This window comes from Mustela nivalis (genome assembly GCF_964662115.1).
Source record: "Mustela nivalis genome assembly, chromosome: 10".
NCBI classification, from domain to species: domain Eukaryota; kingdom Metazoa; phylum Chordata; class Mammalia; order Carnivora; family Mustelidae; genus Mustela; species Mustela nivalis.
The window spans coordinates 33,926,995-33,949,304 of NC_139029.1; the positions used below are offsets into that span (position 1 = coordinate 33,926,995).

At 40.1% G+C, this 22,310-nt stretch overlaps 3 protein-coding genes across 13 annotated transcripts in view; 1 reads left to right on the forward strand and 2 right to left on the reverse strand.

Moving 5' to 3' along the window:
- Positions 1-8,840, reverse strand: part of GPBP1L1 (GC-rich promoter binding protein 1 like 1) — a 52,281-nt gene extending 43,441 nt beyond the window's left edge. The window contains exon 1 of one of the 2 annotated variants that reach the window (XM_082687291.1): positions 8,744-8,840. The gene's annotated coding sequence lies outside the window, so the exon portion shown is untranslated. Of the gene's footprint in view, positions 1-8,109; positions 8,257-8,743 lie in introns of those variants that run through there. The other variant, XM_082687290.1, reaches the window with a different exon arrangement.
- The window catches only part of IPP (intracisternal A particle-promoted polypeptide), a 63,619-nt gene that overhangs the window by 10,038 nt on the left and 31,271 nt on the right, over positions 1-22,310 (reverse strand). For 3 of the 10 annotated variants that reach the window (XM_082687270.1, XM_082687271.1, XM_082687272.1), the window contains exons 9-10: positions 21,532-21,652; positions 8,744-10,491 (exon numbers count right to left, since the gene is read on the reverse strand). In XM_082687270.1, coding sequence (XP_082543396.1) covers positions 10,400-10,491; positions 21,532-21,652 — 213 coding nt within the window. In that variant the 3' untranslated portion in view covers positions 8,744-10,399. Of the gene's footprint in view, positions 1-8,743; positions 10,492-12,172; positions 12,741-18,596; positions 21,653-22,310 lie in introns of those variants that run through there. The other 7 variants (XM_082687268.1, XM_082687266.1, XM_082687269.1 and 4 more) reach the window with 4 other exon arrangements.
- Positions 12,567-16,876, forward strand: TMEM69 (transmembrane protein 69). Its single transcript, XM_082687335.1, has 2 exons — positions 12,567-12,702; positions 15,872-16,876. Exons 1-2 carry the CDS (start codon positions 12,649-12,651, stop codon positions 16,577-16,579), a joined length of 762 nt encoding a protein of 253 aa, XP_082543461.1. The 5' UTR covers positions 12,567-12,648; the 3' UTR covers positions 16,580-16,876.

Below are 22,310 nucleotides of genomic sequence, written 5' to 3' on the forward strand. Positions count from 1 at the left end.
AATTTGGGGTGTCTGGGTGGCTCAGTTGGTTAACTAATCCTATGATCTCAGAGTCCTGGGATTGAGCCCCACATCGGATTCCTCGCTCAGTGGGGAGTTGGCTTCTTCCTCTCCCTCTGCCTCTCTCCCCCACTGCTCATGCTTGCTCTCCCAGTCTCTCTCTCAAATAAAATCTTATTTATTTATTTAATGTAAACTTTAGATTATGTAAATCTCAATAAAGCTGTCTTTAAAAAATCAGGACAATGATTGATAAGGGACTGAGAAGTTTTAGTGCAAAGGAACACCATGCAAATTATTTTCTTGTTGCAAGAAAACTCACTGTTTAATATATGGATCAGACTTTTTTTTTAAGATTTATTTTTTTATTTGAGAGAGAGAGAATGAGAGAGAGAGAGAGCAAGCGCATGAGAGAGAGGTCAGCTGGAGAAGCAGACTCCCTGCTGAGCAGGGAACCCGATGTGGTAGAACTCCATCCCCAGACTCCAGGATCATGACCTGAGCTGAAGGCAGTCACTTAACCAACTGAGCCACCGAGGTGCCCTGGATCAGACTACTATTATCTTAATCTAAGGCTCAATCTTAGCATTATGAAATTAGGTCAAGGAGGTATTATGTATTTAATAAATACAATGCAGAATGATATAGCTAAATGTATTCTGGCCAAAAATGTTTTGATGTGAATCTATCAAATTTTTAGATGTACACTTTGGAGAAAAAATAGAAGAATTAAAGGGACAAACTAAAAGACAACACAGAATGCAACTGTACAAAACAATTTTCATGACAAGCAGTCTCAAACTCAAGTCTCACTGAAAAATAAGGACTATGCTAGGTTAAAGAGATCTAAGAAAATTAAAGTGTTACATGTAACAAGGTCTTGGATTAGATAATAGTACTGAATAGCTAGCTGTATGGTTCTATTTTAGATCAGCTGGGGGAATTGATTTTTTTTTTTTTTAAGATTATTTAAGGGCAGGGGAGAAGGGGCAAAGAGAGAGAATGTTCATTCACATAGTCTCCCTGCTGAACGTGGAGCATAACTCCATGACCTAAGAGATCATGACCTGAGTTGAAACCAAGAGTCAAATGCTTAACCAACTGCACCACCCAAGCGCCCCAGGAATTAAAATTGTACCTGAATATTAGAAGAAATGAACATTTACTCACACTGAAGAATGGGTATCACCAATTAAAAAAGCAAGTTGCAAGTTAATTTCATTTTAGTAAAATAAAAACCTACATACATGTGCTTATACAAAGAACTGGAAAAAGTATACCAAAAGTTACAGTAGTGATTTCTAGATGAGGAGAATATTTTTATTTTTGCACATATATATTTCCTAATATTCTATCCAGCATAACACTGCTTTTATAGTAATAATCTTTAAAAGACAGAAAATTACATGAGGAGCTTTACTACACTAACAGTGCACAGGCCTTACTCCAGCTAAATTTTAAAAGGTTTAAACTTTTAAACTTTAAAAATTTGGGAGTGGATAAAACGGAAAATTCTTGTTCTGTATTTAAAAAAGTCATTCATATAAGTTTTTCACTTCTTGAGATAGGAGACTACCCTAAACAGAGGAAATCACAAACAAAATCTTCTAGAAGGTGCAAATTATATTAGCCAATTTTATAAATCAGGGTTTTGGGTTGAAAAAAAGAAACTATACTTAAGTAGACTAAAAAGAAAAGGAATTTACCAGAAATATATTGGGAGTTCAGAGAATGACTGAGAGCCTCCTTGACTTTGCAAACACACAGAAACCATGTAAAGCTAAGCAGTCAAAAAATCACCAGCCAAGGTCACACATCACCAGAAGAGCTGCTTAAGAAACTGCCCAGCTAGTACTGCCACTGCTACTGCCACAAGCCAATGGAATAGATTCTAAACTGTTTTTGCTTCTCTGCATCTCTTCCTCCAGATCCAAGTCTCCAGACAAGTGTCTGTGACTGGCACAACTTGGGTCACAACTGCCAGGTGTTCAGGACAGAAAGTGTATATATAAGGTATGTATATGTGTGTACACACTGTTACATACACAAAGCCTTTCCGGCTTCCTCTCCCACTAAGATTCACAAAAAGGCAATATACGAGGGGGCGGGGGGTTTAAAAAGGTAAAGGGTCAGAAAGAAACACTAAAGATCACTTTAAGACCTAATTAGAATGTCCAACACAAGAATCTTGCCAGTCTTACCATCAATAATAAATTTTAATCACTGTGTCACTTCTGCTTCATTGTTACAAAAAACATTTCCTAAAGATAATTTCACAAAATGCAAAATTTTTCAAGAGTAAAATTTATTAACCTTTTTCAGGTAATCTCTTTTCCAATACTGTTCATTCAACAGTCATGAACACTTTCTACAATCATAACTAAACACTCAACTATCCCACTGACAGAAACAGAATTTACAGGACGCCTGGGTGGCTCAGTCAGTTAAGGGTCTGCCTCTGGCTCAGGTCATGGTCCTATGGTCCTGTGGTCCTGGGATGGAGTCCCTCAATGCATCAGGCTCCTTGCTCTGTAGGGAGCCTGCTTCTCCCTCTCCTGCTGCTCCCCCTGCTTGTATGCTGGTTCTCTCGGACAAACAAATACAATCTTTAAAAAAAAAAAAAAAGAGAGAGAGAGAGAAAGAAAGAAAGAAAAGAAATGGAATTTACTTAAATCACAAAAGTTCCAAGAATAGTATGTTACAGAAACTTATTTATTAACTAATGCACTAGATTTATTCAAGTACCTGAAACTCTTAAGGTTTTAAAACCAGCAAAAATGTTTTTATAGCATTTCCTCCAAAAGTCACTATATCAACTACACTACAAACAAGCCATTTAGTTGTGATAACTTTTATCAAATATTTGCAGCTACACTGACCCTGAAAGGAACCAGTTTCCTAATGGGGAACAGACTATTTGTCACATCTAAAAAACTATATATAGTTTTTATAACTGAGGGGAGTAATAGTAGTGAACACTTTATCACCAGACATATATTTTTACTTTAAGCTCATGTTATTTACAAGCATTTCTACAAATTTCTTCTCAAGAGTAAACTCTGCTTTCAATCCAAACATTACTTTTAAGGTAGAAGAGCAGACTGGATCTAGCTAGTTCTGCCAGGTACTAGCTGTATAACTTTGGGCAAGTCACTCCACCCCTTTTTGCTTCAAATCTTTATCTATGATTTGGAGACTGTTGGAAAGTTGATGATTAAATGGTGAATAAAGGTAGTGTTAAGAATATGCCTGGATGTTTTCCCCTGGGGTGTGAGGGGGAGAAGTGCCTGGCTGACAGCGAAAGTTCAATAGGTGTTAAGAATAAGGAGGTTGGGAGGGGGGCATAAGCAATAGGGGAAAAAGAGTTTTTAGATGTATTTATTTATTTGAGCGATAAAGTGCAGAGGGGAGGGGCCGAGGGACAGGAAGAGAGTTTTAAGCAGACTCCTCACAGAGGGCAGAGCCTGAGGTGGAGCGTAATCTCAGGACCCAGAGATCACGACTGAGCTGAAACCAAGAGTCTGATGTTCAACCAACTGCGCCACCCAGGTGCCCTGGGGAAGTTTTGAGAAGAAAAATTTTCAAACCAAACAGGCTAAGAAAACTACTCACTAGTAAACAAAACCAGAAAACAAAACCATTGCAATCCCAGCATACTCAGCTCAATTTTATATACAAAAATACATACTATGAAGAAAAAGAGGACAGGGAAAACAGTGCCCGGGAAAAGATAACATTAAGTTGGCAAACCAAACGTTCCATTTTTACATACATACTCTTCTAATTATTCTGTACTGCTCAATAGAGAAATTTTAAGGAAATTATATGTATGAGAACCACTGAACAAACCATGAAAAAAAAAAATCAACCCCAAATACACAGTCACCTATGAAGTTAGTCTTCTCCTCCCCGCCCCCAACAAATCTCAGTGTAAGCCTCATATCCAACTACCAATTTATAAGAATTCAGGAAAATCTCAAATATGGCAACTGTGCAGGATAAATAATCCAGTTTCTTCAATAAGCGCAAGGAAAAAACACAGAAGAAATGTACAAATTAAGAGGTTTGAAAGTATGCCAGTTATAGTATATAGGAACTGGATTCTGATTCAAATAAACTAGAAAAATCAACACAAAAATACCCAAGAAAGAAAAATAAGAACACCCACGTGCAACAATCTGTTCAGATTTTAATGAATTTCATTTGATTGGTAAAAGGGCATTCATGTAGACAATTTTATACAGTTTAACAATTATGAAGTGCATGGTTTTAAGAACTCTACAAACAGTATTTTATTTTTTCCACAATCACACTGAGAAGTTACTATTATCCCCCATTTTACAAAGGAAGAAAGAGGCACAAAAATTTCACTTTAAACTCTCTCAAGATCACCAAGCAGTAAGTGGCAATGTGGAGATTCAAATCCAGGCTGTACAGGTGAGGCCCTTAATTACCATACCATCTCTCTATATGATGTGGCAGAAACTGAGCTTTAGAATCAGAGAAAGCTGCCTGAATCCAGATATCTCATTGTATTATGTAAATTACTTAACTTCTTGGAACCTGTGTACACTCACTGTAGAAGGGTTAATATTATCTATTTCTAAAAAGTATTTTGAAGAATGAGATTATATATGTTGGACTCTATTACAGCCTCTAGCTTATGAAGCCCACAATAAACTACCCTTCCCATCAGACCTCATAAGACTAATTAAAAAGTAGAGCTAATAATTCATAAACATACAGCAGGAACACTGGAATGGCTCTACCTTTTAATTAAATAGCCAAAGAGCCCCCCCAAACAACTTTTCAATATACTTCAAAGGCAGCAATAATTCAGAAGAGAATTTTTTATATAATGAAATTTAAACTTACAACCAGAAGAAACAAGAGTCTGAAATCTGAAGTATAGCTAAACTTAAATGAATTTATTTTTCTGAAAACAAAATATATTTCCACACGAACAGACCTACTGCTCAGAAAAGTATACTAAAACTTTGCTCATTCTGGTAATTCGTTAGCCTGACATCTGGTTAACATAAGGCAACACAGTTTTATCATAGAAAAGGAAGGTAAACATAACAAGTATGTTAAAAGCCAACTTTTTGAGAAAGTTTTCTATGTTGTCATCCTGTAACATATTCCACTTATCTGTTAAACTACTAAGTTCTTTGTTGACAAAATGTTTTATGATTATTTAGGTATTTCTAGCCTTTAGTACACCAAAACCGGCACCACAGTAGAGCGAGCCTGTAGCATTTCTTGAAATGAAAAGGAAAAAAAGTTGATTGCTTTCATAAAGGAAAAGAACTATTTGAATTCTTGAAATATTTGCCCAGTATATTTGAAATCACCTATCCAAATTCATATTACATAACATTAGCAATATTTTACCTTAGTTAAGACTGACTGACTACCTGTGGTCGAAAGAAGTTCAGCTATTCTTACACAACTACTTTTCAAGTTTATTGTAGCTGGTTTTGTTTTTGGGCAGACTTCAATGGGAAATAAAAATCAGAGTTTGATTTAGAAATGACTAGGACAATGAAGTCTCAGCATACCAAATATTAAATTCCAGACAATGGCAACTATAGTCATATGTGAGGTAACATGATATCAATGTGCCACCTAGATTTTTCCTCCCATCTATTTGAAAAACCATAAACATGGTTTTTCCATGAAGTAGTTTTTAAATTGGGATCCTTTAAAATTGCTGTGCCTCTCACCTTTCCAACAGTCTTAAAGAAAGCACCCATAGGGGCGCCTGGGTGGCTCAGTGGGTTAAGGCCTCTGCTTTCGGCTCGGGTCATGATCCCAGAGTCCTGGGATCGAGCCCCGCATCCTGCTCTCTGCTCAGCAGGGAAACTGCTTCCTCTTCTCTCTCTGCCTGCTCTCTGCCTACTTGTGATCTCTGCCTATCAAATAAATAAATAAAATCTTAAAAAAAAAAAAAAAAAGAAAGAAAGCACCCATAATGGTTAATGACTTATAAACAGACTGCTTAGGTCCCTGCACATTACTTATCACTGTTACTAAGTACATACAATTTAACCATATAACAAAGATATGCAATCTGCTGAAGTATGATTCATAATTGTGTATTATATCTTTAACTAAGAATTTAAAAATGTATTATAAGCAGAAATGTCTTCCAGATTCCTTATCATTCCAAAGTTATTAAAATGGTTGCATGTGCCCGCTTGAGCCAAGCTTTTAAGCAGCTACTGATGAGAAAATTGGTGAGCTGCATTTATTCAAAATAAAAAAGCTTACTAACATCAACTCCCCATTTCAAGAACTGGTAAGATACCATCCAGAATCAAATGAAAAAATATTTATATCAACATGTACAAACCATTTTGAATACCCAAGTTTACGGGTTCAGCATGCAAATGGCAAAACATAAAGCAAAGGACCTGTAATTCCTAAAGAGCACTTCAAATGTTTTTCTTATAAAATCACCAAAATAATTTAAGAACAAAAAAAAAATCCCAGAGGAACTAACAAAGGTAAACTTTTGTGTTGAAAGAATGGAGGAAGGTAAAATGAAACTGACTCCCTAGGGAAGATGACAGCTTATTTTACTATTAATTCTCAAGTTCTCATTCACAACTAGCATTTTATTATTTCTATCTTTTAGACAGATAGCAACCTGAAACTGAAGCACCTTTCCAAACACTGAAGTTATCTGTTCTTGGTTTCCATTGTATGCCTTTGTGTTCTCAGTTAAACTTCTGGATCTAATGGCTTAAAAAAATAATAATAAAAGGCTAACAAAAAGACAGCCTTTTGTTTGGAAGGGCACAACAATCAGGAGCTACATATCTAAAGTTCGTTTTCATTCGTCTCACCACTGCAGTAACTGTCCTCAACTTAAGAGCACTCGACTCCCTTTCAAATATTACATGCCAGAAGTCCACGAAAATACAAATCTAAGTCTCTTGAAGACTACCAGTCACTCTACATTTGGAAGGAATTTACAAAGAAACGTGTGCCTTCTGTTACTAAACTCAAACATGAACCACCATTAACTTTTTTTTTTCCCTGGTAGGCAATAAGTATCAACGTTAAGAGCGTATTTCGACAAATATTGCAAACCAACCTCGGAGCACAAAGTTAGCTGATAAAATTACCATCATAGCACAATTTCAAAACTATAAGCAACCACAAAAAAAAAAAAAAAAAAAGAAAAAAGAAAGAAAAAAAGGGGAAAAAAAAAAAAAACAAAACCGCACCCACTCTTACGTAAACTTTCGGAGTAAGCAAACTTCTTTAGCCTCACCTTTGTTTTTACCTAAAAGGACTCTTCAAGACAAGACAGCAATTCCAAGAAGACTAAAATATCAAAGGATTCAGCTGCTATCCTCGTGGGAGAAACCACCAAAAATTTAAGACATGGTAACGTATTTAAGTTACCGAAGCTTAGGGCACTTCCCCAAGCTACAGCCATTTTAGATTCAGCCTTTCTTCTGAATTTCACGGGAGTGGAGAGAGGTAGATTTAAAACAGAAAAAAATCCTCCTTAAAACTTTCCAGGATCGACTAGTTTTTCGGGGTAGGGAGGCAATCCGTAGGTGCTGAATACCGACTTAATCTAAATCAAAGAAAACGTTGGACTCTGTATCAAGAACTGAAACGCTGGTGGTTAAAGCTCTTCTTTTCCCATCAGATGCCCCACGGCTGACTTACACGATTTTTTCCTCCTTAAATTTTCCTTCGTTGGAAAACAAAAGCCCTGGGCTCTAAAGGAAGAAAAATAAACCCGTAAACCAAGCCACTCAACCATCGACAAGCCGGAACGCCTGGAGAGGAGCCAGAGAGCCGCAGGTGAGCGTTCCGACCCGAAGACCAAAGTTGAAGTAGGAGCGCTCGGGCAAAGCCGCGGCGACACTCGACTGCAAAGCTCCCCGTGCGGGGGGAGGTGGCCCTTCCGAACCACGGGACCGCTGGCTCCTCGGCTTCTCTCCCCCACCCCGACCTACACCAACCACCTGTGTGAGAGCCTCCTTCAACTAGTTCCAACAGCCGGTCGTTTGAGCACCGGGCGGAGCCCCGCGCCGGAACGACTCAAGATCCCCTGCAGCCCCGTTGTGTGGAACCCCCACTTACCCGGCAGCAGTGGGGCTACAGCTAGGGGCCAGAGGCAGCGTCTAAGGGCGCGTCCCCAGCTTCCTGATCCCGCAGAGGTGGAGAGCCCACAACCATAACAAAGCTCTTCCCAAAATGGCTGCCCGGCCCACACGGCCCTGGAGGGGCAGGGGGGGAGGAGCGACGACCAGGCTGGCCCTCCCCCACTCCGACCCCGCCTCACACACGCCCACCCGCTCGCACCGCCCACAGGAGCGCAAGCGCAGGAGCCCTGTTCCGGTGACCCTGCGGGCGCCCCACGCCTCCAACGTTCCGCCGCGTGAACGGCAGTTATTCCCTGCGCCGTCCCCAACCCCCCTTACCGCGGCTCTGGAGTGTGCATGGTTACCCCCACCCCTCTGCAGACTTGGATGCTCTGCCTTTCCTCGCGGCGCCTCAGAGAGGGCGACCAGCCGAGTTTGGAACCCCTCTTCTTATTCCCCGGCCCCGCACAGGGCCTGGATGCCTGTGAATGAGTGGGTGTGTGTGTGTGTACCGTTTTCCCCGCCCCTTCACCCTCCGGTACCCCACTTCTGGGCATGCTCGCGTCCCCAGACTACCCATGCAAATACTAGCAAACCGGTTTCGTAGGATCGTGCTTTCCGACCCTTCCCACCTTCCGCTCCTTCCTTCCTTCACGTGCGCCCGTCGTTAGGACTCCAGCCCCCAGCGGACCACACCGTCCTGCTCCCGAGGCCTGCGCCGCTGAGTCCGTCGCGCTACCCGCTGGGAGTGGTAGTTCCGCCCGACGGCTGGCGTCACGCCCCTGGCCCAGCGCAGGGCGGATTTGTGTCTGGAGCCGGCTCCCAGGCTGGGGCGGAGAAGTTGTTTCTCTGATCCAAAGTCTCATTGGATATTGCACTACTAGAAGGGGCGGTGCTGCCATGAAAGAGAAGGAAACAAAAGTGAAAGCCTATCGCGGTTAGAAGCGGTTACTATTACGAAGAATTCGCAATGGGCGCATTCTGCACGGGACATTAAGCCATATGATGGCCGACAACCACGAAGCTCCATTACCCAGGATCCGGACGAATGGAGCAACTGGCCAGCGTGGGCCGTTGCAGCTCTGTTTTCAGAAGGCCGCTCAAATTGTCTGGTCCTGTGTCCTTTGACAGAGTATGAAATGGAGGCCCAGGGAAGAAAAGAGAGTTGTCCAAGGTCACGGAGCCAACAAATAAAAGAAGTTAAAGCAGACGGTGACAGAAGGAACGATCTAACTTTTCAGATCAACCCTAAACCCAAAACTGTTATTACCACACTTACGGAAGCGAAAACCCTGCCCTTTGTGCTTTTTACTTTTTTAAGATTGTATTTATTCGACAGACACATCACAAGCAGGCAGAGAGAGGAGGAAGCAGGCTCCCGCTGAGCAGAGAGCCCAATGGGGGGCTCGATCCCAGGATCCTGGGATCATGACCTGAGCTGAAGGCAGAGGCTTTAACCCACTGAGCCACCCAAGCGCCCCGTGGTTTTTTTTTTTTTTTTTTTTTTTCTTAACGGAGTCTCCAGTTCCAAGCAAAGAGAATGGAAGTAAAAAGTTTTTTCTTAGTGTTAGTAGTTCAGGACCCAAACACAGATGTGCCCCATCCATCCTAGAAAACCCTGTTATGAGTTCCAGAAATGGCGAACAATTTGGCCAAGTTGTACTTGGTCTAAACTCCAAATCTTTCCTACCTTCCTACAACACAATCACTTTGGGATTGTTTTAGTAGTTGTGCTCTACCTGTCCGATGCCTATTCTGATGCCTGAGAAACCTGGAGTGGGGAGGCAAGGACCATTCAAGTACCCTACGGACTTTAAAAGCTGGCTTCCAGAATTAAGATTTTTTTAAAAGAAAGACCCAAAATGAACACCCGGCATGGGAACCAGTCATCACTGGTCAAGTCCCGACCCGGACTCTTTTTTCTGTTCCCAGGAAGTGGAGGGGACTGCCAAGCCCCATCTACCGGAAGTGCCTTTTCGTGAGTACCTGGATGTTCTTGCTCCTCTGCGTTCGAATTCCCGGTTCGACACTGGCAAGTATACTTACATATTTAACAGCAGGGCTGCTGCCACAATGTGCAAATTGGGGGGGGTGGGGGGACGCACCGAGGGTCGAGATTAAATCGAAGCCTCTGGGAATGTCAGGCAGTTTCCCGACGATTCTTGGGTTCTCAAAGCGCGCCCTTTTCTCAGGAGGCTTGCAGTTTGCAACTCTTTCCTCTGGGACGGTGGCAGTATGGGGCGTTTTCACCTAAATTGAGTGGATTGACCCTTAGGTCTTTGCCTTCCTCAGCAGTTGCCGTCCCCGGGATATAGGCTATCGGTCTCCATATAACACCCATGAGTTGGAAAGCGCATGGTCTCAGTGCAGAGACTTCCAACTGTGGAGAGAGCGTTGAGATTTTTAAGTGGGGTGGTCAGGAAAGCCCTTATGCTTTTGACCAACAGTGAGTGTGTGGGTACTGCAGATATGTGTGTTTGGAAGTCAGGAAGTGGATGTAAAGTGCCATCTAAGATGTACTCAGAGGCCCGGGATAACTTACCTCCCTACGTCTTTATTGCAGAGTGAAAACATTGGCTGGTATACAGGATTTCTCTACCTATCCCTAAGAGTTGTGACCTAGAAATAGTTCATTAAAATATTTAACTAGGTAGCAACTGTGGTTTTTGGATCTTTTAGACAGTTCATTCTCTTGGTTAACAATGAAACTCGTGTAAACAGATCTAAATTCATATTCTCAACCACTTACTGGCTGCTCACTTTAGAGTTTTTAACCATTTCCTTTTGTGTAGGGTGGGAATATAACTTTTATTTTTTGAATGCTTACTTGGTTTCAGGGACCGTTTGCAGCTCTTTACATATATCAATTCTTCCCTAGCTTTGCGCAGTGCAGTATCGTAGCCAATGAGGTTTATCCGAGGCGCGATTATTGCTAATTGAAACATATATCAATTCTTTTTTTTTTTTTAAGATTTTATTTATTTAGGGGCGCCTGGGTGGCTCAGTGGGTTAAAGCCTCTGCCTTCCGCTGGGGTCATGATTTCAGGGTCCTAGGATCGAGCCCCCATCAGGCTCTCTGCTCAGCGGGGAGCCTGCTTCCCTCCTCTCTCTGCCTGCCTCTCTGCCTACTTGTGATCTCTCTCTGTCAAATAAATAAGTTCTTTAAAAAAAAAGATTTTATTTATTTATTTGACAGAGAGAGATCACAAGTAGGCAGAGAAGCAGAGAGAGAGAGGGAGGAGGAAGCAGGCTCCCTCGATCCCAGGACCCTGGGATCATGACCTGAGCGGAAGGCAGAGAGGCTTTAACCCACTGAGCCACCCAGGCGCCCCTACATATATCAATTCTTATTTCGAAAGTGAGTGAACTGCAACATGACAAAATTTAATATGTTTGCAAAATCACATACCATATAAGTGGTGAAGTCAGGATCCCAACACAAATTGTTGATTCCAGAATCTTCACTCTAACCTAACAGGCTATACTGTCTCTCAGAATCAAGGTGATGAGGTTATTGTTTTAAATGAGTAAATGCAGGGATGCCTGGGTGGCTCAGTTGGTTAAGCAGCTGCCTTCGGCTCAGGTCATGATCCCAGCGTCCTGGGATCAAGTCCCACATCGGGCTCCTTGCTCGGCAGGGAGCCTGCTTCTCCCTCTGCTTCTGTCTGCCTGTGCTCGCTCTCTCTCCCTCTCTCTGACAAATAAATAAAATCTTTAAAAAATAATAATAATAAATGAGTAGATGCAGGGGTGCCTGGCTGGCTCAGTGGGAGCATGTGGGTGTAGAGATAACTTAAAAATACTTTTTTTAAAGAAGATTTTACTTATTTGACAGAGGGAGATCACAAGTAGGTAGAGAGGCAGATAGAGAGCAGTGGTAGGGGGGCCAGGCTCCCTGCTGAGCAGAGAGCCCAATGCAGGACTTGATCTCAGGACCCCGAGATCATGACCTGAGCTGAAGGCAGCAGCTTAACCAGCTGAGCCACCCAGGCACCCTTAAAAATACTTCCTTAAAAAAAAAAAAAATGAGTTAATGCATATAAAACACATAGTTACAGTTCTTGGTTCACAGCTAAATTGTATTAATTGCTTAGCAGTAAACACATAAGGTGATAAAAGAGAACAGAGAAGGTATAACCTTCGGTTTTAAAGATGAGAAAACTACACTTCAAAGAAGCAATTTACACAAGGTCACACAGCTGGGGAATTATAGAAGTGTTTGTAAAATACGGATCTGTCTCTGTGCAATACTTTTTCTGTTACACCAAATAGCAAAAGCTAAAAGAATGGTTCCGAGAAGAAAAGGATTATTTACTTAATGTATTACTGATTTCCAGAAAGCATTAATGATTGTTTTCAAAGGCAAATGTGTTATATGGAAAAAATTCTCAGGTTCCTACTTATACCAAATTAAAATAAAGAAAATTTAGTAACATTTTGTTTTCTATACAGCAACATGCTTCTGATTCAGCTCCTCCGCTTAGCTGTAAAAATGCGTTAATCACAACTGCCTGGTATCTTCCTGAGCAAGACTACGATGGGACCCAGTATGCTTCATTTTATCCAAAAGTTTTCTCAAGCATCTTCAAAGGTTGGTTTATTCAGCAAATACTTGCAGGCACTACTTTGCTGGGGCAATAGCAATGGAAAAAAAAGACAAATCCTTATCCTTACATGTTTAGGTGATGGGGTAAAGAGTGGGTAAAATACAAATAAGTAAAATATTTGATATTGCAAGTGGTTAAGTCTTCTGCAGAACTATAAAGCAGGGAAGGGGAATAGGGAATATCAACAGTAGGCTTAGGATTGCACTTAAAAGTAGGGGGGTCATGGGGGCCTGGGCTCAGTCAGTCAAGCAGGTGCCTTTGGCTGGGGCCCTGATCTCAGGGTCCTGGGATCCAGCCTAATCTGGGGCTCCCTGCTGAGAAGGGAGTCTGGTTTTCCCTCTCTCTCTGTCCCTCCCCCACTGCTCATGCTTTCTCTCTTGCTGTCGCTCAAATAACTAATATCTTAAAAAAAAATAGAGGGGCCAGAGATGCTGACTTGTGATCTCAGAGTAGTAAGTTCAAGCCTCATGTTGGGTGTAGAGATCACTTAAAAATAAAAAAATCTTTAAAAAAAATAGGGGTGCTTGGTAGCTCAGTCGGTTAAGCATCCGACTCTTGATTTCGGCTCAGGTCATGATCTCAAGGTCCTGGAATTGAGCCCCGAATTGGACTCCATACTCGGGGGGAGTCTGCTTAAAGATTCTCTCCCTCTGCCCCTCCCCAAACACATGTTGTCTTGCCCTCCCCGCAATAAACAAATCTTTTTAAAAAAATAGAGAGGTAAAAAGAGAGGGAATCGGTCATGCAAGTAGCTCAGGGAAGAACATTTCAAAAAAAAAAGGAAAAGGCCCCAGGATGGAATCATTCCTGGCATTTTAAGGAGTCACCAAGATTCTTAAATAACTTTCATTTCTTCTTTCATCCAGTGCTTTTTGAGTTACTGTTCATCTGTTAACTATGTTAACTATTTGAAGTCTGGAATATGCTCACTAAAGCACAGAATCAGCAGTAAAGGTTACTACTTTGGGCATGTAACATGAAAGGCACTGGGGAAGTTTGTTTTGTTTTGTTTTAAAGATTTTATTTATTTGACAGAGATCAAGAGAGGGAGCACAAGCAGGAGGAGTGGGAGGAGAAGCAGGCTGAATCCCAGGATTCAGATCATGACCTGGGCCTAAGGCAGATATTTTAGGATGGAGCCACCCAGTGGTGCCCCTGGGTTGTTTTTTTTTTTTTTCTTAAAGGCAAAGAAAAAAAATTACTGGCCTTGTTCTCAAGTATATTGAGACAGACAAACACATGTTGTTGTTGATGTTTTTAAGATTTTATTTGTTTGAGAAAGAGTGAGAATACAAGCAGGAAGAGTAGGAGAGGGAGAAGCAGACCCTCTGCAATGTGCAGCTCAATCCCAGGATCCTGGGATCATGACCTGAGCCAAAGGCAGACACTTAACCCATAGAGCTACCAGGCGCCCTGATAAACATATGATTTAAATTCCCTGTGAAAATTACGATGGGAGTGTGCATAAAGTATTTATAGGAGTATTAATTCAGATTGGGGAAAGCTTCATGCTGAATTTTAAAAGATAGATTCCCTAGACAAAAAAGTAGTTGTTAGGGGGCACTTGGGTGGCCAGTTGGTTAAGTGTCTGACTCATGATTTCAGCTCAGGTGTTGTGGGATCAGGCTCCACAATGAGCTTGAAGCCTTGAGATTCTCTCCCTTTCTCCCTTTGCCCCACCCCATTCCCCATCTCAAAAAAAAAAAAAAAAGAAAAAGAAAAAAGAATGTATGTTAGAATTCTAGGCAAAGACATACAGGAAGGCAGTTAACAAGTCAGAAAATGACAGATGCTTGCAAGGATGCAGAGAAAGGGGAACCCTCCTACACTGTTGGTGGGAATGCAAGCTGGTGCAACCACTCTGGAAAACAGCATGGAGGTTCCTCCAAAAGTTGAAAATAGAGCTACCCTATGACCCAGCAATTGCACTACTGGGTATTTACCCTAAAGATACAAACGTAGTAATCTGAAGGGGCATATGCACCCCAATGTTTATAGCAGCAATGTCCACAATAGCCAAACTATGGAAAGAACCTAGATGTCCATCAACAGATGAATGGATAAAGAAAATGTGGTACATATATACAATGGAATACTATGCAACCATCAAAAGAAATGAAATCTTGCCATTTGCGATGATGTGGATGGAACTAGAGGGTATTATGCTTAGCGAAATAAGTTAATCAGAGAAAGATAATTATTACTTGATCTCCCTGATATGAGGAAGTAGAGATGCAATGTGGGGGGTTTGGAGGGTAGGAAAAGAATAAATGAAACAAGATGGGATTGGGAGGGAGATAAACCGTAAGAGACTCTTCATGTCACAAAAGAAACTCAGGGGGGCCAGGGGGAGGGGGGAAGGGAGAGGGTAGTGGGGTCATGGACATTGGGGAGCATATGTGCTATGGTGAGTGCTGTGGAGTATGTAAACCTAGCAATTCACAGACCTGTACCCCTGGGGCTAATAATACATTATATGTTTATAAAAAAAATTCAAAAATTAAAAAAAAAAGACATATAGGAAGGCATGGAGCTATGGAAAGTATTCAGTGTTTCTTTCTTTTTTTAAGATTTTATTTATTTATTTGACAGAGATCACAAGTAGGCAGAGAGAGAAGGAAGCAGGCTCCCCACTGAGCAGAGAACCCAATGCGGGGTTCGATCCCAGGACCCTGGGATCATGACCTGAGCCAAAGGTAGAGGCTTTAACCCACTGAGCCACCCAGGCGCCCCAGTATTCAGTGTTTCTAAAGCTAAATTGGAAGCTGGATTACTTTTTCTATATAAAACAGCATTCCAACAGTAATTAGTGCTGCTGCTTTTGCAAGTTATAAATAGAAGAGACAGTTTAAAATGACAGATACTAAAGATATAGTCTTTACCTATTCTTTCAGATATTCCTCTCATGGGACAAAATTAGTGGCCAAATTACATCACTCAGTTTCTTTTCAGTAGTTTCTTTTGCATGTTGTATAACTGCTAGTCTTAGCTAGCATTAACAGCACCCTGTAATTCAACCTTTACATCTGTAAAGGTTGATGTTCTAATACAAAGCAGATGGTTTGTTTTTATATTGTTTCAGTTTGGGATTAACTAAGACACTGCAGTTATCTAAAAATCTGTTTTTGTCTGTTTGTTTTGTTTTCTCTGTAGATGTTTAAGTACCCTTTTCCAGTCCGACTAGGAGCCAGCAGAATAGAAACATTTTCTCTCAAGACATGTCACCAACAGAACTTTTCCCCTTTGTTTCCAAGGCCTTGGTTTTTCTCTTCATTTCCAGTGTATATGAGGAAGACACAATACTATCATACTTCCCCATGCAGCTTTAAGAAGCAGAAGCAAGAAGTACTTCCAGCCAAGCCATCAAGCACCATCACTTACCTATTTGACAGCCCAAAGCCAGCATTATACATAACTCTGGGCGGACTAATCCCCTTTATTACTCCACCACTGGTCATGGTGATGACAAAGACTTATATTCCTGTGTTAGCTTTTACTCAGATGGCTTATGGAGCCAGTTTCCTAGCTTTCTTGGGAGGGATCAGATGGGGTTTTGCTCTACCAGAAGGTAGTACAGCGAAACCAGACTTCCTCAATTTAGCTAATAGTACAGCTCCTCTTGTGTTTTCATGGTTTGCTTTTCTTATTTCTGAAAGACTCAGTGAAGCTATAGTCACAGTAATAATAGGTTTGGGGATAGCATTACACATTGAACTTTTTCTTTTGCCACATTATCCCAATTGGTTCAAAGCCCTTAAGATAGTAGTCACTTTAGTTGCCTTGTTTTCATTTATAATCACTTTACTAGTTGAAGATATTTATCCAGAGAAAGGACCCAAGAGACCTGGTCAAGTAGAATAAATACAAAACTACTTTGTAGATGACATTAGCATGTTGGCTATAAGCCTTAGAAGGCTGTGTTTTGGCATCATCTTTTTCTACTTATCCTGTTTAACAACCTTTTCCTCTATCGGTGGTTATTTATTCTTCCAGATTTTTTTTGTTTCTAAAATCTTTATTTCATAGAAATTACTTGACAACAGTTTGAAAATCCCTAACAAGTCATTTTCACTCTAGATTACAGTTTTTAGTCTTTATGAATTACACATTTTAATGTTTTGTTTTGAATGTAAAATAATAAAAATGGAAATCCCTTTCTTAGAGCCTTATGATCATTGAAAAAAGAGGCCCATTCTCCCACAAGAGGAAAACTTTGTATCCATTAGTGTCTGAGAATAATAGGTGGTTCCAGTGTGGAGTTTTCATTGCAGTTGCCCTGGGAATTGCATTTCCAACCCCATTTCATTGGTATAATCTATTTATATGAGCTGAAAAGGATCTGTGGCTGCTCTAAAGTCAGTAGGGAGCAGTGTCATGAGGGGAAGCCATGTTCAAAGGAAAGCTGAACATACTTTCCACTTTTTATAGACACAACTCCATATCCAAATAATACCAGCTAGTCAAAAATTTTTAAAAGAATAAAGTCACTAGTGTATATAAATTAGGAAAAGTCAAGTTGGAGCCATCTTGATGTTCTTACAGCGGGGCTATCCAGTTTTACAAATTAACTCATAGAGAAGCTTTTTTATTTATTTATTTATTTATTTATTATTTTTAAAGATCTTATTTATTTATTTGACAGACAGAGACCACAAGTAAGCAGAGAGGCAGGCAGAGAGAGGAGGAAGCAGGCTCACTGCTGAGCAGAGAGCCCGATGTGGGGCTCGATCCCAGGACGTTGGGATCATGACCTGAGCCAAAGGCAGAGGCTTTAACCCACTGAGCCACCCAGGCGCCCCTATAGAGAAGCTTTTTTAAACAAGCAAAAGCAACACCTTAGAATCTAACTTGAAAATTTGGTCTCTTAAATAAATAAATAAATAAATAAATATTTTTAAAAAATTAAAGGGGCACCTGGGTGGCTCAGTGGTTTAAGGCCTCTGCCTTTGGCTTGGGTCATGATCCCGGGGTCCTAGGATCGAGCCCCGCATCGGGCTCTCTGCTCAGCGGGGAGCCTGCTTCCTCCTCTCTCTGCCCGCCTCTCTGCCTACTTGTGATCTCTGTCAAATAAAATCTTAAAAAAAAAAATTTAAATAAAATTTTTTCTCTTGAGATTCTTAGTCTTATAAAAATGGAAAAACATTGGGTCCTGGGTGACTGAGTTGTTAAGTGTCTGCCTTCAGCTCAGGTCATGATCCCGGGGTCCTGGGATTGAGCACCGCATCAGGCTCCCTGCTTTGGCAGGAAGCCTGTTTTGCCCTGTTCCACTCCCCCTGCTTGTGTTCCCATTCTCACTGTCTTTCTCTCTGTGAAATACAATCTTTAATTAAGAAAAAAAAAAAAAAGGAAAAACATTTTAAATGGCATTAAGGATACAAATCAGTAAACGTTATAACCTGGTATATGTTATCTTTATATAATACAGGTATGAAATACCAGTTAACTTGACTTTGTAAGTTCAATTGTGTGTTGAAGTCCTCGTCCCAATATCTCAGAATGTGACCTTATTTAGAGATAGGTCTTTACAGAGGTTACAGTGCTAAAATGAAATCCTAAGGGTAGGCTGTAATGTAATATTACTGATATTCTTATAACAAGGGAAAACTTATAAGCATGCATACAAGGAAAATGCCACATGTACATGAAGGTAGCCATCTACATTCCAAGGAGAGAAGTCTGGAATAGATGCCTTTAGCACTCAAGGAACCAACTACCAACACCTTGATTTAGGTTTCCAGCTTCCAAAACTATAAAACAATAAATTCCATTTAAACTTCTGTGTAGTACTTGGTTACAGGAGCCCTAGCAAACAAGTACACCACCACAGAGATAGACCTTATTCTGAGCATTGAGAAGCTTACCAATGAAAGACCATAGCTGAAACCACCACATAATCCTTCTTTATTAATCCAAAGAATAGTTTACAAGAACTTGATTTTGAAGGAGGGAAAGCTGATTCTTTTCAGATCTTTCCCAATTCCACTCAAGTGTTTTGGTAAGGAAACTTGTTTGCTTTTAAATTGCATGAGGACTATACAAAGTTAAAATTTATCTCAAATTCATCATCTTTCAGAATAGGGGCAAGTGACTTTTAAATTAATTGCTCAATTTCACTACACAAATGCAGGTGAATGCACTATGCAAGTGAATTACAGTGTATGTTTTTTTTCAAAGATTTATTCATTTGACAGAGATCATAAGTAGGCAGAGCAGCTTGCAGAGAAAGGGGGAAACAGGCTCCGTGCTGAGCAGAGCCCAATGCGGGGCTCAATCCCAGGACCCTGAGACCATGACCAAAGGCAGAGGCTTAACCCAATGAGCCACCCAGGCGTCCCACAGTGTTATGATTCTTAAAAAAAAAAAAAAAACCAAAACCAAAACACCTGATTTTAGGGGCACCTGGCTGGTTCAGTGGGTTAAGCTTCTGCCCTTGGCTCAGGTCTTGATCTCGGGGCCCTGGGATGGAGCCCACATCGGGCTCTCTGCTCAGCAGGGAGCCCACTTCTCCCTCTCTCTCTGCCTGCCTTTCTACCTACTTGTGATCTCTGTCCAATAAATAAATAAAATCTTTGGGGAAATAAACTGACTTTAAAGTACATCTGACTTTACACTGGACAGGATGTTTAGAAGTATATTAGATTGTCAAATATTTTGGAGGAAGATCACATTAATAGCTGCTCAGTAAACATTTAAATGTAAGAACTAAATGTGCAAGTTCCTACAGGTAAAACAAACAGTAAAAATCTTGGGGAATCCTATTACATTTGGGTAATCTAGGGACACTGCTAATAAACTAAGTTAATAAGTAATACAAGGAAAAGGAAAAAGCAAAAATCAACATACTTTATTAGTACATTATTTTTAAAATCATCACCTAGAAAATAATATAATAAGTATTTTTACAATTATCTATTTACAGGGATTGTCTGGACCCATTAAGCCCAAACACAGATTGTCTTGACATGTTTCTGCCACAGCACTACAAAATGCCTCACTTCACAGTGCCATTTCAGGTTGGCACCAGGCAATAATGAGAAATTATAGGAGTATTTTGTAAATCTCTTTTGAACCAGAAAGCAGATTCTCTGTAGAGAAATATTAAAGGCACATGAATTGGAGTTTAAATAATCTACAAATCATCTTCATTCCTTGACATTTTATAGATCACACCAGGCACCTATGACCCTTTGGACTTTTGGGATACCCCAAACAAAGGGACACAGGTACACACTACACTACATAAGCTTTTCTTAATAAATGCATATGGTTAAATTATAAAAGTACTCTTGTGGGCCAATCCAAATATTTTGGATATGAGTGCCTCCTGAGTCTTTAATGGTTACCAACAAAGATTTTCTATCTAAATAAGCTGTGATGCCTGTAATAATATACTGAAGGACTTTAAGAAAGAAAAGGGGGGAATCAGGGGTGCCTCACTGGCTCTTGATCTCAGGGTTGTGGCTTCAAGCCCTACAATGGGTATAGAGATTGTTTAAAAATCTTAAAAAAAAAAAAAAAAGAGAGAAAGGGGAAATCAGGAATATACAAATCAAATCCTGGAATCACTAGATTAACCTAAATGTATGTAAGATTTTTAATATATGGCTTCAAGCAACTGGTAGAAATAACTAAAAGTGATGACCATGTACACAAAAGAATGTTCCTCTCAGAAATAGAGAACAATTTTTTAGACTGTTTCTCAGGGGGGGAAAAAATGGAAAGTTTTGAAAAGCAGTTTTGGATCAGAGGACTTTCAACTTAACACTATGTCAATGTCTGTAAAAAGCTTCATAGGTACCTACAATTTCACCTTCTCCAAACCAGGCAGTAGGTTTTGTACTAAGTTCATACTTAGGATTGCCAAAGTACAAGTAAGCTTCACAAAGCTTGATAGTCTAATAAAACTCCCTCTTCCCCAAACCAAGCAGATAATTTTTGATAACTATTTAGAAAATAGGAAAGAAATTTAATAGGTACCTATCTCTCACTGGGCTCTGTCACTCATTATATTATCGAATTGCACTAAAGGACTTTAATGAAGAACGTCCTAGTAATTTCTCACTTGCATTTTCAGCACTAAGACAACAAAAGTGAGCAAAAGCTTTTTTAATCCTGTTATCAACAGGCAAAAACTTGTCTTTCTATATAAACATCTATAGAGATAGCTAGATATTTCCTACATGTCCCTCCCAGTGTATCTGCTGCCAATAAAAAGTTTGGTATCAAATAAAAGGGAGTTGTGTCACTGGCTTTTCTCTGTAGGTTCAACTGTGGTCATGGAAAATTGTGCCATAGACTGAATGTACAGATATCTTCAAACTGTCTCACTGATATTCTTACATCACACATGGGTCATGTTACAGCGTGGCTTATACTGGAGAAGCAGCTAATGGGGCTATTTGCCAAGAAGCTTCTAGCAAATCATTTTTACAAACAGGACTCTACCCCTAAGAGAATTCTAGAGCATAAACAGCATTCCTATTGGTAAGCATGGCAAATTTGAGTGAGTTCTTTATTAATTTAGGATAATATTCCGTGTCTCTCCTTACTCAAATTCTTAGAAAAATAATTCTTTAGTCATTTATCTACCATATACATGGAAAACTCAATAGAATCAAAGGGTCCTATCACCAAATACATGTGTGATTTGCAAAAAGATCAGATCCTATATTTTTAAAATGTTTCTTGTGCTCCCTTATACTTTATATTTCATAGTACAGCAACACCTCCTTCACAACGACTGGTGATCATGTTACCGATTTCTGTCCATGTATCTGAATGAGGGTTATAAACTTCGACAGAGTCCAAGGTACCTGGGGCCAAGAAATCATGGCTCGAAGATCGACCTCCAGAAACATACAGAAGCCCATTGACTGCCACAACACACATGCCTGCTCTAGGCACTTTCATTGAAGCAACTTCAACCCACTTTTCCTGGTTAAGAGGAAAAAAAAAAGTTAACAGAATCATAAGATGACAATAGAGAAAACTGCTGAGAAATCAAATACTCTAGTTCTTTTTAAATATTTAAGTTTCAAACTCAGAGTCCAGTAGGGAGCCTGCTTCCCCTTCTCTCTCTGCCTAATTGTGATCTCTGTCTGTCAAATAAATAAATAAATAAATAATCTAAAAAAAAAATCCTAGAAGATAGTACAGGCAGCAGTTTCTCTGACACTGGCTGTCGCAACATTTTTCTAGATATGTCTCCTGAAGCAAGAAAAAAATAAAAGCAAAAATAAACTATTGGCATTACATCAAAATAAAAAACTTCTTTCTGCACAGTAATGAAAACAAGAAAACTAAAAGACAACCTATTGATTGGGAGAAGATATTATAAATGACATATCTGATAAAAAGGTTTATATCCAAAATATATAAAGTATGGACTGTTACAATTCAATCCCAAAATAATCATCATCATCACCACATAATTTAAAAAATGGGTGGAAGACATGAGCAGAAATGTCTTCAAGGAAAATATGCAGATGGCCAACAGACACATGAAAAGATGCTCAACATCACTCATCATCAGAGAAATGCAAATGAAAACTACAATGAGCTATCACCTCACACCTGTCAGATGGCTAAAATC

Coding starts and splice junctions, on each gene's coding strand:
- TMEM69 (XM_082687335.1), top strand. CDS start 12,649: ATGGGACCCAGTATGCTTCATTTTATCCAAAAGTTTTCTCAAGCATCT. Junction 12,703..15,871: donor TTTCTCAAGCATCTTCAAAG/GTTGGTTTATTC, acceptor TTTTCTCTGTAG/ATGTTTAAGTACCCTTTTCC.